At 36.7% G+C, this 20,641-nt stretch overlaps 1 protein-coding gene across 1 annotated transcript in view; it reads left to right on the top strand.

Annotated features, from left to right (window-relative positions):
* The window catches only part of CRYL1 (crystallin lambda 1), a 200,404-nt gene extending 180,033 nt beyond the window's left edge, over nt 1-20,371 (top strand). Inside the window, exons 6-8 of the mRNA XM_074216246.1 lie at nt 7,537-7,642; nt 19,282-19,388; nt 19,876-20,371. Of these exons, the coding sequence (XP_074072347.1) occupies nt 7,537-7,642; nt 19,282-19,388; nt 19,876-19,989 (327 nt within the window). The 3' untranslated portion in view covers nt 19,990-20,371. The remainder of the gene's footprint in view (nt 1-7,536; nt 7,643-19,281; nt 19,389-19,875) is intronic.
* The last annotated feature ends 270 nt before the right edge of the window (nt 20,372-20,641 follow it).

The following is a 20,641-nucleotide window of genomic DNA, read 5'->3' on the forward strand; positions in this document are numbered from 1 at the left end:
AATAGAAAAGGGCAAAGGAAATTTGTCAATGAATGAAAGAATTCTTTGCTCATAAAATCTGGATGCTGAGGGCAGCTAGGTGGCGTAGTGGGTAGAGCACCAGCCCTGGAGTCAGGAGTCCCTGAGTTCAAATCTGGACTCAGACACAATAATGACCTAGCTGTGTGGCCTTGGGCAAGCCACTTAACCCTATTGTCTTGCAAAAAAAAAAAATCTGGGAGCTGGGTAGTGGCCTTTCTGGCCTTGTTTAAGGCCTTATTATTGATAGTCTTGATCATACTTATAAAAATAGACATTGTTTTTTGGAATAGTTTAGCATCTTTCAAAGTCAGAAAATATACGTGCATATGATTGAATAGAAGAATGGAATCTGCATAATCTCTTTTTATATTCTTTCATGATTTTAAATGTAAAAATTAAAACTTAGAGGTTTGTCTAACTTTATTATACATTTCAGTACTCATGGGTTTTTGGAATATCAAAGCAGGTACCATAAAATAGATTTGTAATAGAGTACCTCCCTTCCCTCCCCTCCCCCTCACCCCCCACTAGCATTTTTCAAGAGGGAGGGTGGGAAAATGTATGCTGATTAACACTTTCCTGACTCTGGTTTCAGTTTTTGAGAATTTCTTATTAGCTAGGCTCAAAATTAATCACTGATTATTCAGGATAATTTCCAGTCTATGAATGTTGTCAGTCAGTCAGTAAAATTTATTAAGCACTCACATGAAGCAGATAAAAATATAAATAAAAACCAAGACAGTACTTGTCCTCAGGGAGCTTACAGTCTGTTGGGGGTGTTTTTCCTTCATCTCTATGGTTCTCTTCACTTTGGAAGATACTTTTAGACCATCTTGATGCTGTTTTTAGGGAAGGGGCAGAAACTTCTGCCAAGCTTGATTATTTTATTTTTGTTAGCTACTCAAATTTGGATGGGAAGAACTGATTTGATTTATTCAATCTGATTTAATTTGTTCATTTTTTGCTTTTTTTGTTATATATTTTAATACATAACAAAATGGGAAAGTGTTGGATTTGGAAACAGAAGACCTGCTTTGAACTCTCTCTTTATTGCTAACTAGCCCTGGAATTCAGTTTCTTCATCTATAAAATGAGGAGCTTGAACTAGATTTCTTCCATGTCTAAATCTTTTATCTGGAAGGATCCACAATTTATTAGAACTTTTGGTGAAACTTTTCTTACTCAATAGCCAAGTAGATGAAAGGAGCGACAGCCTTCCAAATATCAGCTGATTAGCTTTTTTAATACTTGTCATTTCTGAAAAAGACAATCCATAGAATAGGCAACTGAGTTTCCCATTAACTTTGGAGAGATGGGGAGGAAGAGGAGAAACAGTAGAGGGAGCTCCAGCCTCCAATTCTCTTAGCATTGTGAGAAAAGATGGGAGATGGGTCCAACAAGCACTAGGCAGGGAGGAGCTTCTCCACCCACTTGAGAATTTGGAAACGGTACAGAAACGATCTATCAAAGTGTGTTTGAAGGGAGGGACTGGTGATACACACACACACACACACACACACACACACACACACACACACCCTTACAGAGCACCTTCTTAGGATACAAAATAGACAAAACCTCAAGGAATTGTCTGGTAAATTATGGTAAAACAGTTGGAGGAGTATGTATGTGTGTGTGGGGGGGTAGGGGGGCACTCTGAACTTTCCACAGAAGAGCTCTTCATCTGGTTGTCTCCAGGCTAGTGCTGCAAATAGCTGCGAATGATAGTGGCCCTTAACTGAGAGTGCAGTGGGCATTCTTGTAGGTGATCTGTTTTGGCTGTTTCTGGGCAGAAGTCTTTCCTTCCTCATGCAGAGATGAAATGCAAACTTCTCACATGTCACTTTTATTCCTTGTAAACAATGACGGGAAGTGGGGATAGGGAAGAGATAGCCAAGTTTGGCTCTGGTCGACCTTTTAGGATTATTATACATTGCTCTCCTTCATGTATTCTACATTCTGTCCAAAATAGTCTACTTGCTATTTCCTTGTAGACAGAATTTATATGACGTCTCATCTCCTGAATTTGCACAGACTATCTCCTCCCTCCTCCCACCCCCAAATGCTTTTCTTCTTTATCACCACCACCTCTTACCATTCTGTGTTGTGTCCAGGATTTAACTTAAGTGTCATTTCCTATATCAGTTATCTCCATAATGGGGGCCTATATATATATATATATATATATATATATACATATATATATATATATATATATATATATATATATATATATATATATATATATATATATATGCCAAGGGGGTACATAGGGATGATTAGTCAAGGTCCATAAAGAAAATAAGATCCTAGGCTCCCTCTTCCAGTTTCTTGAAGAGGTCACTTTAAAGGAGGCAATGGCAACCAAAGGACCCTCTCAAATGTTAGGGGTAGTAGCATAGGCACATGTGCTAGTGAGAGTGGGGTAGCAGCACTAGACTGGGATCAGGACCAACAGCCTGGGTTGAGATTGGGTCGAGGCAGCAGGACTGAGGAATCTGGGGTTGTGGAAGCCATGGAGGCTCACATAGGGCGCAGGGAGGGTCCTACAAGGAGCAATCAGGTCAGTGGATTGGTGGAGGGTGACAGTCTATCAGCAAGCATTTACTTAATAATCATCTTCTATGTACCAATGGGTATGTACCAAAAGTGAAGTAGTCCCTGCCCTCAAGAAGCTTATACTTCTCTTGAAGGAGACTTGTTCATAAAGTTACATAGGTACAAAATGAATGTAAGGTAATTTTGAGAGAAAGTAGTATTTGGAATGGGGTGGAGTTAAGATTAAATGGAGAAAAATGGACTTGAGCCTGGGTTTTGGAGGAGACTATGGAATCTGAGAGGAGAAAATACATTTCAGACATTGGAAACAGTCAGTGGAAAAGACTAGAGATTAGAAGTGGACTGACATATATGAGGGACAGTAAGAAGGCCACTTTTGTGGTAACAACAAATAAATGTGAAGAAGAGTATTAAGGTTGTAGTAAATGCCAAACACAAGACAATATTAGAGAAAAAGAAGAAGAAATTAATGGGGAAATTATTCCAAAAAATGGTCCCTAATATCAACATATTGAAAAAAGAGATAAAAAAATGAAGGTAGAAAATCATGGAGAGAACCAGATGTCATTGTCCTGCTAAGTAATATCTGCAGGTGCCTTCAGCAAAATAGTTTTGTTTTCTGAAGGAAAAGAGTGGGATGTGGAAGCTTCATTTACTAAACGAAGCTTAGATCTTCAAGTTAATCATTGGTTTAGTCACTGAGAGGAAGTGGTAGCTGGACCAGCAGTGTTGAGGTGAGTTTGAGAAGAGCAAGAAGATTTTTGTTTAGAAGTTCATGCAGTGCCACACACTTAAAAAGGGAGACAAGTACAATATTGGACTTATCTGAATGGACTCTTTGACCAAAAGTCTGATCAGTCTCCAAGATTCATTTATACAGATGCCAACAAAAACAAAGGTATCACCTGAGGAGAGAATACATTGATGGAATACTTGGAAAGTCCCCAGAAGTATATCCCTGTAACAAAAAAATGATCTTTGCAGGTTTTATGAAGAAAGGGCAGACTTGAGAGCAAACCTTAAAAAAGTTAACAATGAATAATAGTTGTCTGCTGCATTATTTATTATAAAAAGTAGATGTTCTTGATTTGTTTCTTTTTAACATGTTCCAATAATAGTAGTTTTTTTAAACATTTAAATTGGTTTCATCAACCAGAGAATTTTGATTATGAATGACTGTTTAAAAATTTTGTTCAACAGTCCTAATAAAGGAATTATGTAGATTAGATAAAAACATCTAATAATATTCTAACCAAATGTGGTTACTGAATTATTCAACATATATCCCCTTTGGAAGTTTCACTTTTGAATACAAAGAAAATGGAACATTCTCAGAAGCTGGGAATGCAAATAAATGGCAGTGGAGGTTATTGTCATATTAGACAGCATGATTTCCTAAAGCAAAAAGTTTGAAGAGATAGTTATCTTGATACTTACAAGTGTGGATGAGTTTAAAGGAAGGGTTGCAGGTACAGTGCCCCAAGATGAGCTCCTTATAAGCACATCTCTAATCAGTATTTACTAAAATACATCTACTATATTTTAGACAACAATTGGCATAATCAGTTAAAGAGGTCAGACTCTAGAGAAGCATGAAATGGCTATAGGATCTGATGCTGAGTGAAGGGAGTGGAAGCAAGAGAACAATGTACATATCAACAACTGTGAGATGATCAACCATGATAGATGCAGTTGTTCTCAGCAGTTCAGAGACAACTGTATTAGGTTATGGACAATGATATCCCCATCCAGAGATAACGCTATCCACATAAAAAACAACCCTTCATAATCTGGTGAACACTTCATAAAAATTATCTCTTATGTATTTCTTTCCCTTAATCCTAATTCCTCATATGGAAAATATGTATGTACAAGACTAACCTAACTGTTCCCTACTGAGGGGAGGGGAGTGGGAAGGGAGGGTGGAAGGAAATTTTCTAACTTAAACATATGCATGTGCAAAAGGATAAAAATAAATAAATTTCTTAAAAAGAGGTTCATACCATTGTTCTATTAGAAACCAGGAGTGACAGGAATTCAGGGAAGCCTGGAGGGATTTGCATGAACTGATGCTGAGTGAGATGAGCAGAACCAGAAAAACATTGTACACCCTAACAGCAACATGGGGGTGATGATCAACCTTGATGGACTTGCTCATTCCATCAGCACAACAATCAGGGACAATTTGGGGCTATCTGCGATGGAGAATACCATCTGTATCCAGAGAAAGAACTGTGGAGTTTGAACAAAGACCAAGGACGATTACCTTTTATGGATGTATGTGTGGATGGATGGATTTTTCAAAGCAATGGGGTTAAGTGGCTTGCCCAAGGCCACACAGCTAGGTAATTATTAAGTGTCTGATGCTGAATTTGAACCCAGGTAACTCCTGACTCCAGGATCAGTGCTCTATCCACTGCACCACCTAGCCACCCCTTATTACCTTTAATTTAGGAAAAAAACCCTGAAATCTTATTTTCTGACCTTGCTATCTCTTTTACTTTATGTTTTTTTCCTTAAGGAAATGATTTTTCTCTCTCATCACACTCAATTTGGATCAATGTATACCATGGAAACAATGTAACAACTGGCAAATTGCCTTCTGTGGGTGGGTGGGGGGAGGGAAATAAGATTAGGGGAAAAATTGTAAAACTCAAATAAAATCTTTAAAAAAAAAGAAAAAAAGAGGTTCATCCTGATCAACCCTTCATGGTTTTTAGCCTCCAGTTGTAATAGTCTGACTTTCTTAAGCAAGAGAGAAGGTTGCTTTCCACACCTGTGCTCCCCACCTCCCCCGCCCCAACTTGCCAGTGGTAAGATCCAGGTTCTATCTAGAGCTTGTGTTTGCTTATAGCAGCACATCAGGTGCTATTGATTAACAGACGTGAAAAGTGCAAGGTTATTATTGATTTTCTTCTATATATTTATAAAAACTATTATAAATGCTGATAGTGATGTTTTTACATAAGAGAAATTAAGTTTCACTAATATTTAACAAATATTAACAAATTAGTAAATATTAGACACTAACATTCTCACATGTTCTATATGTCAGATGATATCATTGTCACATGTGGTGTATTGGATATCTTGAGAAAAGGGTAGTTAGTTGCATGAGGCATATAGATTTAGAGTGGTACTATAACTGGTTCTTTGACTTTCCTGTTATTAATTGGCACAGAAGAGTCCAGCATTCTCTCATCAAAGGAGGTGTTATGCTCTGTGAGCAAAGTAGAATTGAAGTAACTCAAAAGAAATTAGAGTTGTCCAAATATTGAGAATCCTCTCCAAATTTTATATGTGCTATTTGTGCTTGACTAATGGTAGAATATTCTGAGTTTGTTGGATACACTGTAACTTGATTAACATTTTGGTCCTCTTCAAGAACTAAGGACAGCAATCAAGATTTATAGCATCAGAAAGTATTAAGTCTAGTTCTCAAGATAATAATAAACAAATTCTCAAAAATAATAGGGCATATTCAGTAACATTATTCTCACTAATACTGATAATATCTTAGGAAAACAAAGATTTTTGAACTATTAATGAATAAAATAAAAATTATTTAAATATTTCATCTATCTCTATTTTATATTTTTGCATATACTTTATAATATATAAACATATAGTATATAAATCATAGATATATAATTTTTATAATATAATTACTAGTAGTATAGTACATATATAGAATTCTTAAGTAAGTAAATATGCCCATATTAGAGGTACATATTCAAAAAGTTTTCACTATTGGGATAAGGATCAAAAACATTTGGAGATGACTGTCCTATGGGAACCTTAATCTTTCCAGTCATTAGTGCCCTCTCCCTTGGAGGAAATGGTTCTGTTTACTTTTTATTTTGGTTTTAATTACCAAATAAAATTATGTTGTTTCTCCTACTGGCATGCAAGCTCCCTTAGGGCAAAGGCAGTTTTTTCCTTTTTTGTATTCCATGTACATGGCATAGCTCTAGCACACAGCAGGGGCATAATAAATGCTTCTTGAACTATGAAAATTTTTGTAGCCCAAAATAATTTAAATACCCAAGTTGGGTATGTTCTCCAGAAGTAACACTTTACATCCTTTTTTTTTTTTTTGCAAGGCAATGGGATTAAGTGGCTTGCCCAAGGCCACATAGCTAGGTAATTGTTAAGTGTCTGAGTTCGGATTTGAACTCAGGTACTCCTGACTCCAGGGCCAGTGCTCTATCCATTGTGCCACCTAGCCACCCCTCTCCTTTTTTGCAAAATAGTGCAGTCCTACCTTTCCAAGTGAAGTCTAGGTAAGCGTCCCAAGTAGTGCTTTATTAAATGTTCTTTTTATTAAAAATTGAACCAAAGAGAGCTTGAAGTGATGTCCATGTTTGTTTGTTTGTTTGTTTTGGTGGCTTCAATTCATTTCCATCTCTACTCTTGGGAAAATGGTCATTGCAAGGAGAACTCTTTGAGTTTTCCATCCAAATTTTCCCCTTCTCATTTCCTTCTTTTACCCCCCCCCCCACTTCCCTTTTTAAAAATTCCAACTGGTAAATTATAGTATATAGAGCAAGGAACTAAACTCTTCATTTTCTAGATGAGAAAACCAAGTCTCAGAACTCAGAAGTGCTTTGCCCCTGATCACACTTGATGCAAAGCCATGTTCTAGGTTAAGCAGGCCTCAAAAGTAATCTACTTTTAAGTCTATTTGTGATTTCTAGAATATTTGTCCAGGTCTAATTTCTCTAAATTGCCTTATGTATCTATTTACTTCATTATCTGTTGTGAAATCTGTATATCCCTTGTAACCCTACTGGTCAGAGCAAGTATAGTAGAAGTTTAATGTAGATTAGCTGAATTGAAGGTTATTTCTTGGCATTGTGCTCCATAAGACATATTAATTAATCACAGTGATAATGATAACCAAATTGCTTTTCTTTTCAGAGGACTGACTGATTTCATACCATTTTCTACATTTAGGAAGGACTAATATCTCCCTCAGATCTTGATATCGTGATGTCTGATGGTCTTGGAATGCGATATGCCTTTATTGGACCCTTGGAAACAATGCATCTCAATGCAGAAGGTACTGTTTGATTTGAACTAGGACTATAACTGTGAATTCCCTGCTAAGTGACATTTTTATATTGCAGTTGAATTTTTGTTGCACAGAAAAATATCTTATTCAAGAAGTCACCAAAAACAAACAAACATAGATGTCTCTCTTCAAGCTCTATCTAGTTCAACTTTCAATAAAAGTGAACATTTAATAAAGGTTTGACTTTATGGAAATAACATCTCAAAAAAAATCCCAACCCACAAAAACATTAATATTTTGTTAACAATCTTTTAGACCCTGTAATTGCTAAATTGTTTTATTTGTCTCTAGCTTTAAAAAAAAGTGAGATAATCATGGGAGAAATAAGTAAATATTCTTTGAAATCTTTGAAAGTTCATTCTTGGTGTTATACAGTCCTCTGGGCTTTATCATTCATATCTCACTGGCACTGGCAGGTTGAATCCCAAGACCAAGAGCTTCTCTAACTTTCAGGGTTTAAAGGGCAAACTTAGGAATGACTGTTCTGCCTAATGCACATGTCCCCACTAATTGCTTCTTCATAACAATTAGGCTGTCAACTCAGTCCTTTAACATAGGTATTTGCTTAAAAGGTATAGTAAGAATGATAACCTCAAAACCTTTTCCTCAACACCAAGAGTATAATCTCCCAAAAGAACTTCAGAGTTCTAGAGTAAAAAAAAGGGGGCACAAACTTAAATTGAGACAACTCACAATTCTGGGAATTCAAGGCTTCAGTGTAGTGCCCTTGATGTTTCCAGAGGATCCCTATGATACTTGTAGAGGGTGTGGCATGAAGGACAAGGTCACTCCACTGCTCATATGTCTCCATTGGATGGGGCACTCAGCTGGGATCAGTATATAAACTGCATAGGCTGATCTGCTGCCTGGCCGTTGTATGGACTCCTCACCAGGTTGGGCAATGTAACTGCTAGATGAGGCAGGTGGGTTGTTTGAGCATGGGATTCTTCTCGGCATAACATCTCTGCCCATGGCTACTCTAGTCTTGTTCGCTGATAGATAGCTGTTAGCTAGGACATTGACTCGTCACTTAAAATCAGCAGAAACCTCTTCATTTTAACTCACTCAGAGCTAGGCAAGAGATGGTTGGAGCAATCATTCACAGTTCACAAAGTGAGTAACCGAGCCAATGGAAGTAAAGATTTATTTTTGTATAGTGTTCTAAATTAGTCATTTGTTCTTAATAGATAAGGCTAGAGAATATTCTTTCTCAGGATTGCTGAAATACTAGGTCTGATGATAGGAATTTGAGATGTTCTCATGAAGATCCTGGCTGTTTGATCTTGGGTTCTGAGCCTTAGTTTCCACCTCTATAAAATGAGGGTAATCATATTTTCACTACCTATTTCATATGGTTGTGGTGAGGAAAGTCCTGTGTAAACTTTAAAGCACTATATTAACAAATTTAGCTTTATCATCTTAATAGTCTGAGGAATTATGTGTGTGCTGAAACATCATTTGCTTAAATGATAATTTTTGATACTTTTACTTTTCTTTGTATCATCTACATATACATTAAACACTTAGTGAACCTCACTTAATCATTTAGAGGTATAATCAGAAATCCTGTGGCCTCACTGTACTTTCCTTCTTTCCCTCTCTCCCAAATCCATCGAACAGCAGATGTATGTAAGGCATTGTGCTAACTACTGAAAAACACTCAAAAGATATTCCAGGTACCCAGATAAATCATCAGGAAAGAGGGCATTGAGGACAGCTTCACCTTTCAAACAGTCATAGAGGCCAGTGAAACTAGAAACTTGAGAAGTCAGTAGTGTGCAGCAGACAGGATGGAGGCCCATAATAATTTTTTAAACAAGAGACATCTGATAAGAATATCTAGTTGGCTGAGTATGACAGTGATACAGATTTCAACTTTAGTGTATTCTAGAAAGCCAGGGTTAGACATGTAAGAACTAACTTAGAATTCATTGCAAGCCTAGTTGCCTTTCATACAGAAATCAGGATCTATCAAGATTAGACGGGGTGGCTAGGTGGCGCAGTGGATAAAGCACTGGCCCTGGAGTCAGGAGTACCTAGTTTCAAATCCAGTTTCAGACACTTAATAATTACCTAGCTGTGTGGCCTTGGGCAAGCCACTTAACCCCCTTTGCCTTGCAAAAACCTAAAAAAAAAAAATTAGACATTAGAATATTTCTCTTTTTGTTGTTGTGTTTTGTAATGGTTATTTTCATAAAGCCTATGTGACAAAAGGTTTAACCAGACTAATAAAATAAAAAAACTCAACTGAAATATAACCCCCCAGCACATATGTTTTCTTTTGTATCTTATTTCCAAAATATAAGTGTGAGTCTTTTTACACATTCTTTTTTTTTGCCTTACACATAGCTGATATTAAATGAATTTTGAACAGAGAGAAGGAAGGAAAGTATTTATGTCACAGGATTTCTACTTATATCTCTATATGTTTGTTAGATGCATTAATTGCTCATTTCCATTTTCTGTGTATATGAAAATATCAAAATTTATTATTTTTGCACATGACACCTCAGGATATTATTCCCCTAACCTTAATTCCTCAAACAGGCTGTTATAACAATAATTACATTTATACAGTGTCTTAAAGCTTGCACAGAATTTTTCTCACAATAACCCTGTGAAATGGGTGGTGATGATTATCCTCATTTTACAGAGAAATTTCCCTCTTCACACATAGATTTAATTTTTATCATTCACAACTATCCAATGAATAGGTTTGATTGATTTATATGAAAGTATTGTTCATTTTACATAAAAAGTGGAGTTGATTGAATTTTGGTTTTGTCTGAATTAGGAGGTTTTAATTCATTTTCTGGCTGTACTAGTGACTCATTCACCATAGTTAGAGGAAGAAATTAAGACCCAGATCTCATGACCAAACAACCAGGATCTTCATTAGAACATTACATATTAAGAGAAATTACCTGAACACAATTTTTTTTGCCTTCAGAACTAATTTTAATTCTCATGTCATAATTTTTTCAACCATTTGATAAGTATCCCCTTAATTTCTACTTCTTTGTTGATCTTTCTTTCACTAATCTCTTGGAGTGAGGTGTAATAGTATCATTGACTCAAAATATGTGCATAATTTTAATAATCTTTTCAGAATTGCATAACTCCAATAGTTCATTAATGTGCATGTTTGACCACATCTCTGGCAACATTTGTCATTTTCCTTTTTTGTCAACTTTGTGAATCTGATGGCTATGAGGGAGAAATTTAAGAGTTGTTTTAATTAGCTTTTCTCTGGTTATTGGTGAATTTGAGTATTTCTTTCATAGGCCTAAATAGTTTTTTTTTCCCCTTGAGAGCAGCCTGTTCATATTCTTCAACCATTCATCAATTGAGGAATGCCTCTTGTTCTTATGAATTTGAATCACTTTCTTATACTGTGTTAGTTATATAACTATATCTGGAAAAAACTGGTTTTATGCATTTATTTTTCCTTTTTAAGTCATAAAAATATTTTTTTGGGAAAATTCCAAGTGAGATTATGGGTTTATTCTGCTCTGAGTGTAATATTACCCCTAGGACCAGCTAGAGTTGGATACCATTGTTCAGTATCCAGAACTTATTATCTTTGTGATTTATTTTGCTCTAGAGACCAACAAAAAAAGCATTCTTGGCTTTGGAGTCAGGGAGAATGCAGTCCTCTTAAAAGAAATCATATTGATGACTGGGTTTCTATAATTTATTCTTATCTGTATATCTGGTCCCCAAATTTAATGATAGAAATCACTGTATGAGTAAGACTATCTTCTTATTTCCTGGTTTTACTGAGAAATTTCCTTTCTCACACATAGATTTGATATTTATAATTAAGAACTACTCAATTGGATGAGTTTAATTCATTTATATGAAAATATTATTCATTTTAGATAAAGAGTCTAGTTGATTGTGAGCCTTAACTTTGCTACATTTAGAGGTATTAGATCATTTTCAGACTGTACTGTTGATTCATTCTCTCCCCAATCAATTTGCCACTTACAGGAGGACTTAGGTGCTCAGAAAATGATTTATATCTTATTTGGAGAACTGAGCTCTGGAGCCCTTTTTTTTCTTTTTTTTTCTTTTTTTTTTTTTTAGGTTTTTGCAAGGCAAATAGGGTTAAGTGACTTGCCCAAGGCTACACAGCTAGGTAATTATTAAGTATCTGAGACCAGATTTGAACCCAGGTACTACTGGCTCCAGGGCCAGTGCTTTATCCACTATACCACCTAGCCGCCCCCAGCCCTTTGCTTTTGATCTTCATTAGCAACTTTTGTGAAAACTTGTCTCTTAAGGTTCATTCAGCCTTGGGAAATCCAGATTGGTCTGGAATATGAAACTCCTTAATTTGGCATGGCAATCCAACTAGTCTTGTCCAGAGTCTTCATATCACATGCCTACAAATGCCAAGGGGAAGCCCAGACTCCCCTGAGATTTTTCAGAAAACCCTTATTTACTGTCTATATAATTTTTCCTTGGTCCTGTCACTTAGCCTTGTTTGTCTAATCTTCTTTAAAATGAGCTGAAACAACTCAGTAAACAGCAAACCAGACTTGACACCAGTTATGTTGTATTATCTACCTTATAGTACTGTACAAAAGAAAACTTTGTATAAAATAATAAAATAATATTTGTAAAATATTACCTTTGGTATTATTTTATGACCAAATATTAAATTTGGAAGGGCTCTTATTGTTGATCAGATGTTTTCAGTCATATCCAACTCTTTGTGACCATATTGGGGTTTTCTTGGCAAAGATTCTGGAATAGTTTGCCATTTCCTTCTCCAACTCATTTTTCAGATGAAGAAACTGAGGCAAACAGGTTAAGTGACTTAGCTAGGGGCACATAGCTAGTAAATGTCTGAGGTCAGATTTGAACTCCAGGCCTGGCACTCTATCCACTGAGCCACCCAATCATCCAAAAGAGACTTTAGAGACCATTAATCCAACTTCTTTTTGAGTAAGTGTCCCTCAGAAGTAATCACTGGGCCTTCACTTGAAGACCCCTAATGAGAGGGAACCTCTTACCTCTCAAGACAACCCATTCCACTTTAGGAAAGTTGTAGTTGTTAGAATATTTTGATATCTAGCAGAAATCTACCTGACTGTGCCTCATTGCATCTTCTACCGACTGTTGATGCTTTGGGGCCAATCTAATCCCTCTTTCACATGAAAGCCTTTTAGATGCTTGGACAGCTGACAACTGACATGTTACTCAATCAGTCAATAGGCACTAAGGATCTGTGGCAGATAATATCTTCTCTTCCATGAGCTAAGCATACCTCCTTTAACCAATTCTCTACTGCTTGGGATGGAGGCTCTTCCCCTTTCTCAGTGCTTTTCTCTAGATAGCTCTATTATTCGTCAATGTCTTTCTTACAAAGAGCTTGTTGTAATGAATTTAGTATTTCAAATGTAGCCTGGCCAAGAGAAAATACAGAAAGACTGTCACTTCCCAAGCTCCTCCTTACTGACTCTTTTATTGTGACTTAAGAGCTCATTGTGTTTCTTGGTCATTATGATGAAGGTTTGGCTTACAACCCATGTGTATTATGTATGTGCATATACACATACCTGTACATGCATATAATAATACATATATGTGCACATGTACATTTTATTTATTATTTTCACGATGAACATCAATATTTCAATATACAAAGACCAGAAAAAGAGACTGTAAATAAAACTTATACCTCTGTTATAGTCAACTTGTCCGTTTGTCTATCTGTTTATCCATCCACGCATGCATAATATATTTAGTATGATAGCTCCACTGCTTCCCTGCTTAGCTTTTGTTTCTTATGAAATTCTTCCCTTTTCTATGTTTTTAAAAGGTGTTTAAATTTTTTTATTTTATTTAAGGCAATGGGGTTAAGTGACTTGCCCAAGGTCACACAGCTAGGCAATTAAGTGTTTGAGGCTGGATTTGAAATCAGGTCTTCCTGACTCCAGGGCTGGTGTTTTATCTACTGTGCCACCTAACTGCCCCCCTTCGCTATGTTTTTAAAATGCTTAAAATCAACGTTCTTTTGACCTCACTACTTCTATTCCCCCTCTTTCTCCCATGTACCTCTATCTCCCTACCTTCCAAAAAAGCCCTCCCTTGTAGTCTATACTTAACAAAACAATACACATATTTACCACATCTAAAAAAAGTATGTTTCATTTGGCTTGTCTAGAAGTAGAAAGAAAAATTGTTACATCATCATCATCCTCAGTCTTTTTGAGTTGTTGTTGGTCAGTTCATTAATCAGATATCTTAAGTATTTCTAAGTTATTTATTTCTTTACAATGCTGTAGTCATTTTTTTTTCTCCTAGCTCTGGTCATTTCACTTTGCTGAACTTTACAAAAATATTCCTAGGGTTTCTCTGAATTTATCAACTCATTTATGAAATATAATAAATATATAAGTACCTGCCTTAGGAACTTAGCACCTAAAACAAGTTGTGGGACAAGAATGTAGTGGACCAATATTACTGTTCTGTAAGAAATGATGAATGTAGAGAATTTAGGGAAACTTGGGTAGATCCTGGAGAACATTAGACTTAATAAGTTCAATAACATAAATGGAAAAAAAACAACAGCAATGAAAGAATTGTATTGTGGAAAATTGACCTAAGAGAGAAAAGGGAAAATCCATCTTCCTTCTTTGCAGAGAGGAGGGGCTAGGTTTTAGAATATTTTATATTGTCAGATGCAGCTGATGCATTTCTACATTTCTCTGAATTTTACCCCTTTCTTTTCATTTCTTATTCTTTGTTCAAGGGCTTTAGCAGTGGGTAAGGGAGCAGGAAGGGGAGTTATCTGAGAATGAAGGTGACGTGAAAGTAAAAGGTATTAAGACAAATTAAAACAATAAAAATTAATGAATTAAGGGGAAGGTTTAGAGAGTCTTGAGTGAATAGACCTAGCAACTATCTTTTCACTTCCTTCCCTTATTGATTTTGGAGGCCTTGTGGCTGGTCAGTATGCAAAGAAGAATATAAAATGAGGATTATGCATATAACTGTGAACTATAATAATTTTAGTGATTATTACATTTGAAGTTATAGTAATGAAATTGTTAGATAGTAATAAAATATTATTTGTTATACTTTAATATAAATAATAGTAATAAATAAAAAAAAGAAGTAGACTTTGGTAAAGGCAATGTGGTATTAGATCAGAAAGGTCCTGAGTTAGAATCCTAATTTTGCCACTAATCACTTGAGTGACCTTAGACAAGTGACTCTTGGTCATAGTTTCCTTTCCTGTAAAAAATGAAGAAAATTGGACTAAATAAGGACCTTTCCAAGTTGAATTCTGTGATCCAATAATATTTTGTACTTTCTTTATTCCAGTCAACCAAGAAAATCTTTTAAAGGTACAATTTGTTAGAGCTTCTTATTCACTCTTATCTTAATTACCAGCCCCAGTTGTTGTGGGTCATCTTTCATGACTGCATTTAGGGTTTTCTTGGCAAAGATACTGCTGTGGTTTGCCATTTTCTTCTCCAGCTCATTTTCTATATGAGGAAACTGAGGCAAACAGGGTTAAGTGATCTGGCCAAAATCACACAGATAATTAGAGTCTGAGGTCAGATTTGAACTCATAAAAATGAAACTCCTTGACTTCAGGTCTAGTTCTCTATCCTAGGGGAATCCCCAAAGATGCTAAGCACTTATTAATATTCATGGAAGCTGCAGAAAAGAGTGACACATCACTAAAGAAAGTAGATGGATTCTCTCTAGTACCTTATTAAGAAATGGTGTCAAACTGCTTATTTCACAAAAAACCCCCAGCTATTTACCTAATATTTCTTGAAAATGCATTACAGGAAATGTTTGTACAATAAAGAATTTAAAGGTAGAAATTGAAGGAAAATATAGGTTGCAGTGTACAATAAAAGATTTCATTATCTTTAGTTCTACTTGAAAAGCATTCTAATTAGTTGAGCCATTTTTATCACATTTAAAATATTTGTTTAAGCAAACTTTTGGGGAATTTAGATGCTCCATCCCTGTGACCTTTTTCCCTGAGCATACCATCATGTTTAAAAGTGATTATAAATTTTGGAACTTTTGTGAACCTTTGAGACTATCTAATACAATCAATTATTTTTAATAAGATGAGAAAACTGGGGTCCAAAGAGAGAAAGGATATGACTTACTTTAGGTCACAAATATCAGAGCAGGGTTTGAAGCTAAGTCTCATGTGATTCAAATCCAGTTCTTGGTTTGGGGCAGAGGAGGACACCCACAGATGAAACGTGGTAGAGGAAAAGACTATAGCAGTCTATTCCTGAGGAAGGAGAAGCTATTATTCTGCCTTAGCTCTTCTGACCGCTGGCTCAGTGAACATCTAGCTATCTCCAGTGAGCCTTGTACCGCCTCTTCATAAATAATTTTGTGAATAATTTTGACACTTCCTGATTCTTGTTAAGGTTACAGGAATCATCCATAAACTGCATGGATTTCCTCTAGTGCTTATTTGGCAAATGTTGTCCCCTTATTTATTACTCTTAAAAAGGCATTGAAAAAGTAAGGCTTCTTTTTCTGTAATAAACTAAGACTTATAGATAACTTCATTCAGCAAGTTTATTTTATCTTATTTTATTTTTTGCAAGGCAAAGGGGTTAAGTGGCTTGCCCAAGGTCACACAGCTAGGTAATTATTAAGTATCTGATACTGGATTTGAACCCAGGTACTCCTGACTCCAGGGCCAGTGCTTTATCCACTGCACCACCTAGCTGCCCCCATTCAGCAAGTTTAAAGAGATCTACTTAGCATATATTCTGGGTCTAAAGAAAGGGTTCCAATCTGGCTTCAAACTTTTGCCAGCTGTTGTTTGCCTCAGTTTCCTCATTTGGAAAATGAGCTGGAGAAGGAAATGGCATACTACCCTAATATCTTTGCCAAAAAAATCTCAAATGGAGTCACAAAGAGTGGGACACAACTGAACAATGACTGAACAACAAAAGGAAGAAAAACTCAAAGTTTCCAAGTTCTAGTACTTTTGAGGTCATTTATAATAAACAGAATGAAAAAAGTTTTAAAACATTTGACCACTTGAAGAACTTGGAAGAACTTGAAGCACTTGGAATCAAAGTCCCTGGGTTTCAGTCCAGGCTCTGCTATTTAGTACCTGTATGATCTTAAGTAATTCATTTAAATCTGAGCTTCTGTTTTATTCCATAAAATAATGGGGAATAAAACTGTATGAAGATCCCTTCCAGTTCCAAATCCTATAGTTTTATTATATTTGGCTTTCACATTAAAAGCATTTTTCTAAGTGGGAGAATGGATAATGTTTTTATTATAAGGTAATATTTAAAAAATGTCCTGGAGGCAAAGTGAAATGAAACTTAGTGAATCCTGTGATAGAGCAAATTTGAACTAAGTATTGAAGAAGATGGTTTTGGTTTCTATTTTCTTCCTTTTTTTTAAGGTTTTTTTTTAGGGTTTTTTTTTGCAAGGCAATGGGGTTAAGTGGCTTGCCTAAGGCCACACAGCTAGGTAATCATTAAGTGTCTGAGGTTGGATTTGAACTCAGGTACTCCTGACTCCAGGGCTGGTGCTCTATCCACTGCACCACCTAGCTGCCCCTTCTATTTTTCTTTAAGAAAAAATAATAAGTTGAGCTTCAAAGACTAAGGAGTGATTCAGTGTAATTGTAAATGACTTGTTCTAGTATTATTGAGGGTGGGTTATCACTGGAAAGAGGTTTTTCTGGTATCCCATCCTTCCCTTTTCCTCCTCTATGGCCACCTCACTGACTGCTGATTGAAAAGCTCATCTTGAAAATGAACCAAAGGTGTAGCAGCAGCAGCAGCAGCATGAGGAAGGGGAGGAATATCTCCTTGGAAAGGACACCCTGCCAGGTCATGGGGACTTCAATTTCTTTTTTTAAAAGGAAAAAATATGAAACCCAATCTACTTCTGACTGGGTTGGGTTTCCAAGCAAACTCTCTCACCTGGCTCAATGTTTCCTTCCTCCTTCCTCCTAGAAAGCTAGTAGAATAACATTTGTAGCTGCCTCCCAGGGAGGCATGAACAATGGAATTTGAAGGAGGAGCTCCCGAGGAAGACAGAGCATGTCAGGACACACAGGAAGTAAGGTGACTTTTTTTGGTGTGTCAGGATTCTGGGTGATGATCTTAGCTTTGATGACACACATAAATTGGTAGCATAGAAAGAATGATGGATTCAGAATGCCTTTTGGGAAAAAGCATAGGTTTGAATATGTTACCAGATAAGCTTGGTTAAATGAAGCAAATGACCTAGAAAAGGCCAACTCAACATCTGTGATTATTGTCTTATAATTCATCTATACAAACACAAAAAGAAAGAAGGTGGGGGTCCCCTCTCTCAAGGAGCTTCAAATCTAATAGAGGAAGACTAAACATTAAAGGAAACTGAAAGGGGTTGGAATTGAGGGAAGGTGCTGAAGTGTGAAAGCCAAAGCTAATTATTTCTTGCCGGATGATAAGGTTTCCCAATTGCGAACTTCCTGGAAAATGGTAGAGAAGTCAGAGTAGTCCCAATATAGTGCCCCCTCCTTAAGTAGAGTAGGAGGGCATTGGGGAGAGGAGTCTTAATCTGTTGATTTCATCAGTGTGAGGAAAGTCTAGGGTGGAAACCCCATCTATAACTTAGGGTTGCCTGGACATAGAAAATAAACCAAGACTCACAGTCAGTATGTGACAAAGACAAAACTTAAATCCAGTTATTCATGATCCCAAGACCAGCTCTATAATCACTATGGCGTGCTGCTTCTCATCATAAAAATATCATCTGCAATTCAAAAGTCATTATTGGGGAATCCCCATCTCTTAATTTTCCCAACCTCCTCTTGGGTCACAGAGGGTTATGTAGAATAACATTTCTTAACACGTGTAACACTTCTGGCTATCAGAAACTCTTGTACCAGTTGCTTCATATTTCCTTCTTTCTTCATTCCCTAGTAGTTATTTTTTTCAACACTATCACATTGGGTGTGCAGGTGAATTTAGGAGGGGAAAGAGTTTTGACGAGGTAAGGGGGGAGACATCTGTGAACCCAGGACCAGGGCCAGTGAAGACAATGGTTGCCATGCCAAAAGATCTTATTAGAGGGGAAAAAAGACTTCAAAAAGTGGTAGAGTTCCAAGGAAAGAGTTGCCCTTTCTTCTTGCCTGGGGCAATTTATTTCCATGATTGAACTTGCATTAATAAAGCTCTCAGAAAATCTATTCAATGCCATCTTAACTTTTGTTTACTTTCCTTAACACCTCACTTTGTTTACGGAGGCAGGCCCATGTTCTACCTGAGGGTTTGTGTGACTGGTAGCTTCCTTTATGGGTTGGTTATTTACCCATAAAGGTCATGATAAGGTGTTAGATTTGAAGAGTCACAGTTTTTTTGTTTAGTTTTTTTTTTCTCCCTAGATTTCAGGGCTTGAATTCAGAAAAGGAAAAGAAAAAAGAACTTGATCTGATAATCTTCCTCATTCTAGCCCAGCTCCTTACTGCTGAACTTAATGAGGAGAGGCTAGATCTGATCTCCCTTCAAAGTCAAGCCTGTTAATTAAAAAGTAAAGTTTTAATGATTGGGAAACTTCACTATTAGTTGATATTCATATTACTGATATACTGAACTATCTCATCATTTCAGGCATGTTGAACTACTGTGAACGATATAGTGAAGGCATGAAGCATGTCCTAAAAACTTTTGGGCCAATTCCAGAGTTTTCTGGAACAACTTTAGAGAATATTCATCAGGTATGTATTCTGGTGTGGCAATTCCCTTCACCAATTCAGATCAGCCCCTCATCTGTTTTTAGACTTCTGAAGCCCACACACATCTTCTCCTCCTGCTTTCCCTCCCCCATACCAGCTTTCTATAGAATCTTGGTATAATTTTGCCCCATCCCACTGGCCCCAGAAGGTCCTTATGGCTTCTGATTAGACTTTTTTAGGCATAATGAGCACACAGGCTTTATCAGAGCCACCAGGTCCTAGGAGAAATCACTCAAGAGCTCAAAAGCAGCATCAGCAATGAACCCCCATTTTACTTGATTCAGATGAACTTGTCAAGGGTGCAACCTCAGTAACTGGAAGTCCCATTCTAATATTAACATTCCCATCTCTTAGGGTACTTGGGAAATGAAAAAATTATGGTTGATGTTAAAGTGAGTCAAAGAGTATAGAATCAACATCACCCTCTGAGCACTGCTTCACAAAATCTCCCTTTTCCTTTTTTTTACAGGCTATGTGTGCCCGCATTCCTGCTGATCCGGCACACCTAGCTGCCAGGAGGCAATGGCGAGATGAATGCCTCATGCAACTTGCCAAGCTGAAAAGCCAAATGCAGACTGAGTGAAGTTTCCCATAATAACACTGTTGTCAGGCCTCATCATGGCAAGCACTTTGTGGGATATAATGATAGAAATGTCTAATCTGATAGCTTTAAACCAATGAAAACCCTCAGACCCCTCTAGCATCAGAGAAGACTCCTCCCCAGTTAGCACCAGAATGTAATGTTTGATTTGGTAAGCTTGTGGTAAACACCACATGGGGCTAGCAGAGAATGCACATTGGGTGTTCTCAGAAACATGGATCTGGAGAGGTGATTGTTTCCAGGAGCACAGTAACAATCCAAGGAACCTGAGGGCTGTTTTTCCTGGCACCCCAAACAACAAGGAGTCTGATGAGGCAATCACCTGGCTGCCTAAAACAAAAACAATCATTGATGAGATTCCTAATCCTTTTGTTTCTACTGTGATTAAGTACAGTAGCATTATACATAATTCTGTTGTGCTTTATGATGCTTTGATTTGTATTGAAATATTTTCCTGTCAAATCATTTATCTTAAATATGCCATACAATCATTTCTAAGCACTGCGAGTGACTATCTATGCATTTACTTTGTAAAAGTTATTCTTAATAAACATTTCTGATTTACATAAAGTGATTCATCATCTCAGTCTTTCAGTCAGTGGTAGTACTTAGTCCTGGTTCTCTGGTCATGGGT

This window comes from Macrotis lagotis, chromosome 1 (genome assembly GCF_037893015.1).
Source record: "Macrotis lagotis isolate mMagLag1 chromosome 1, bilby.v1.9.chrom.fasta, whole genome shotgun sequence".
NCBI lineage: Eukaryota > Metazoa > Chordata > Mammalia > Peramelemorphia > Peramelidae > Macrotis > Macrotis lagotis.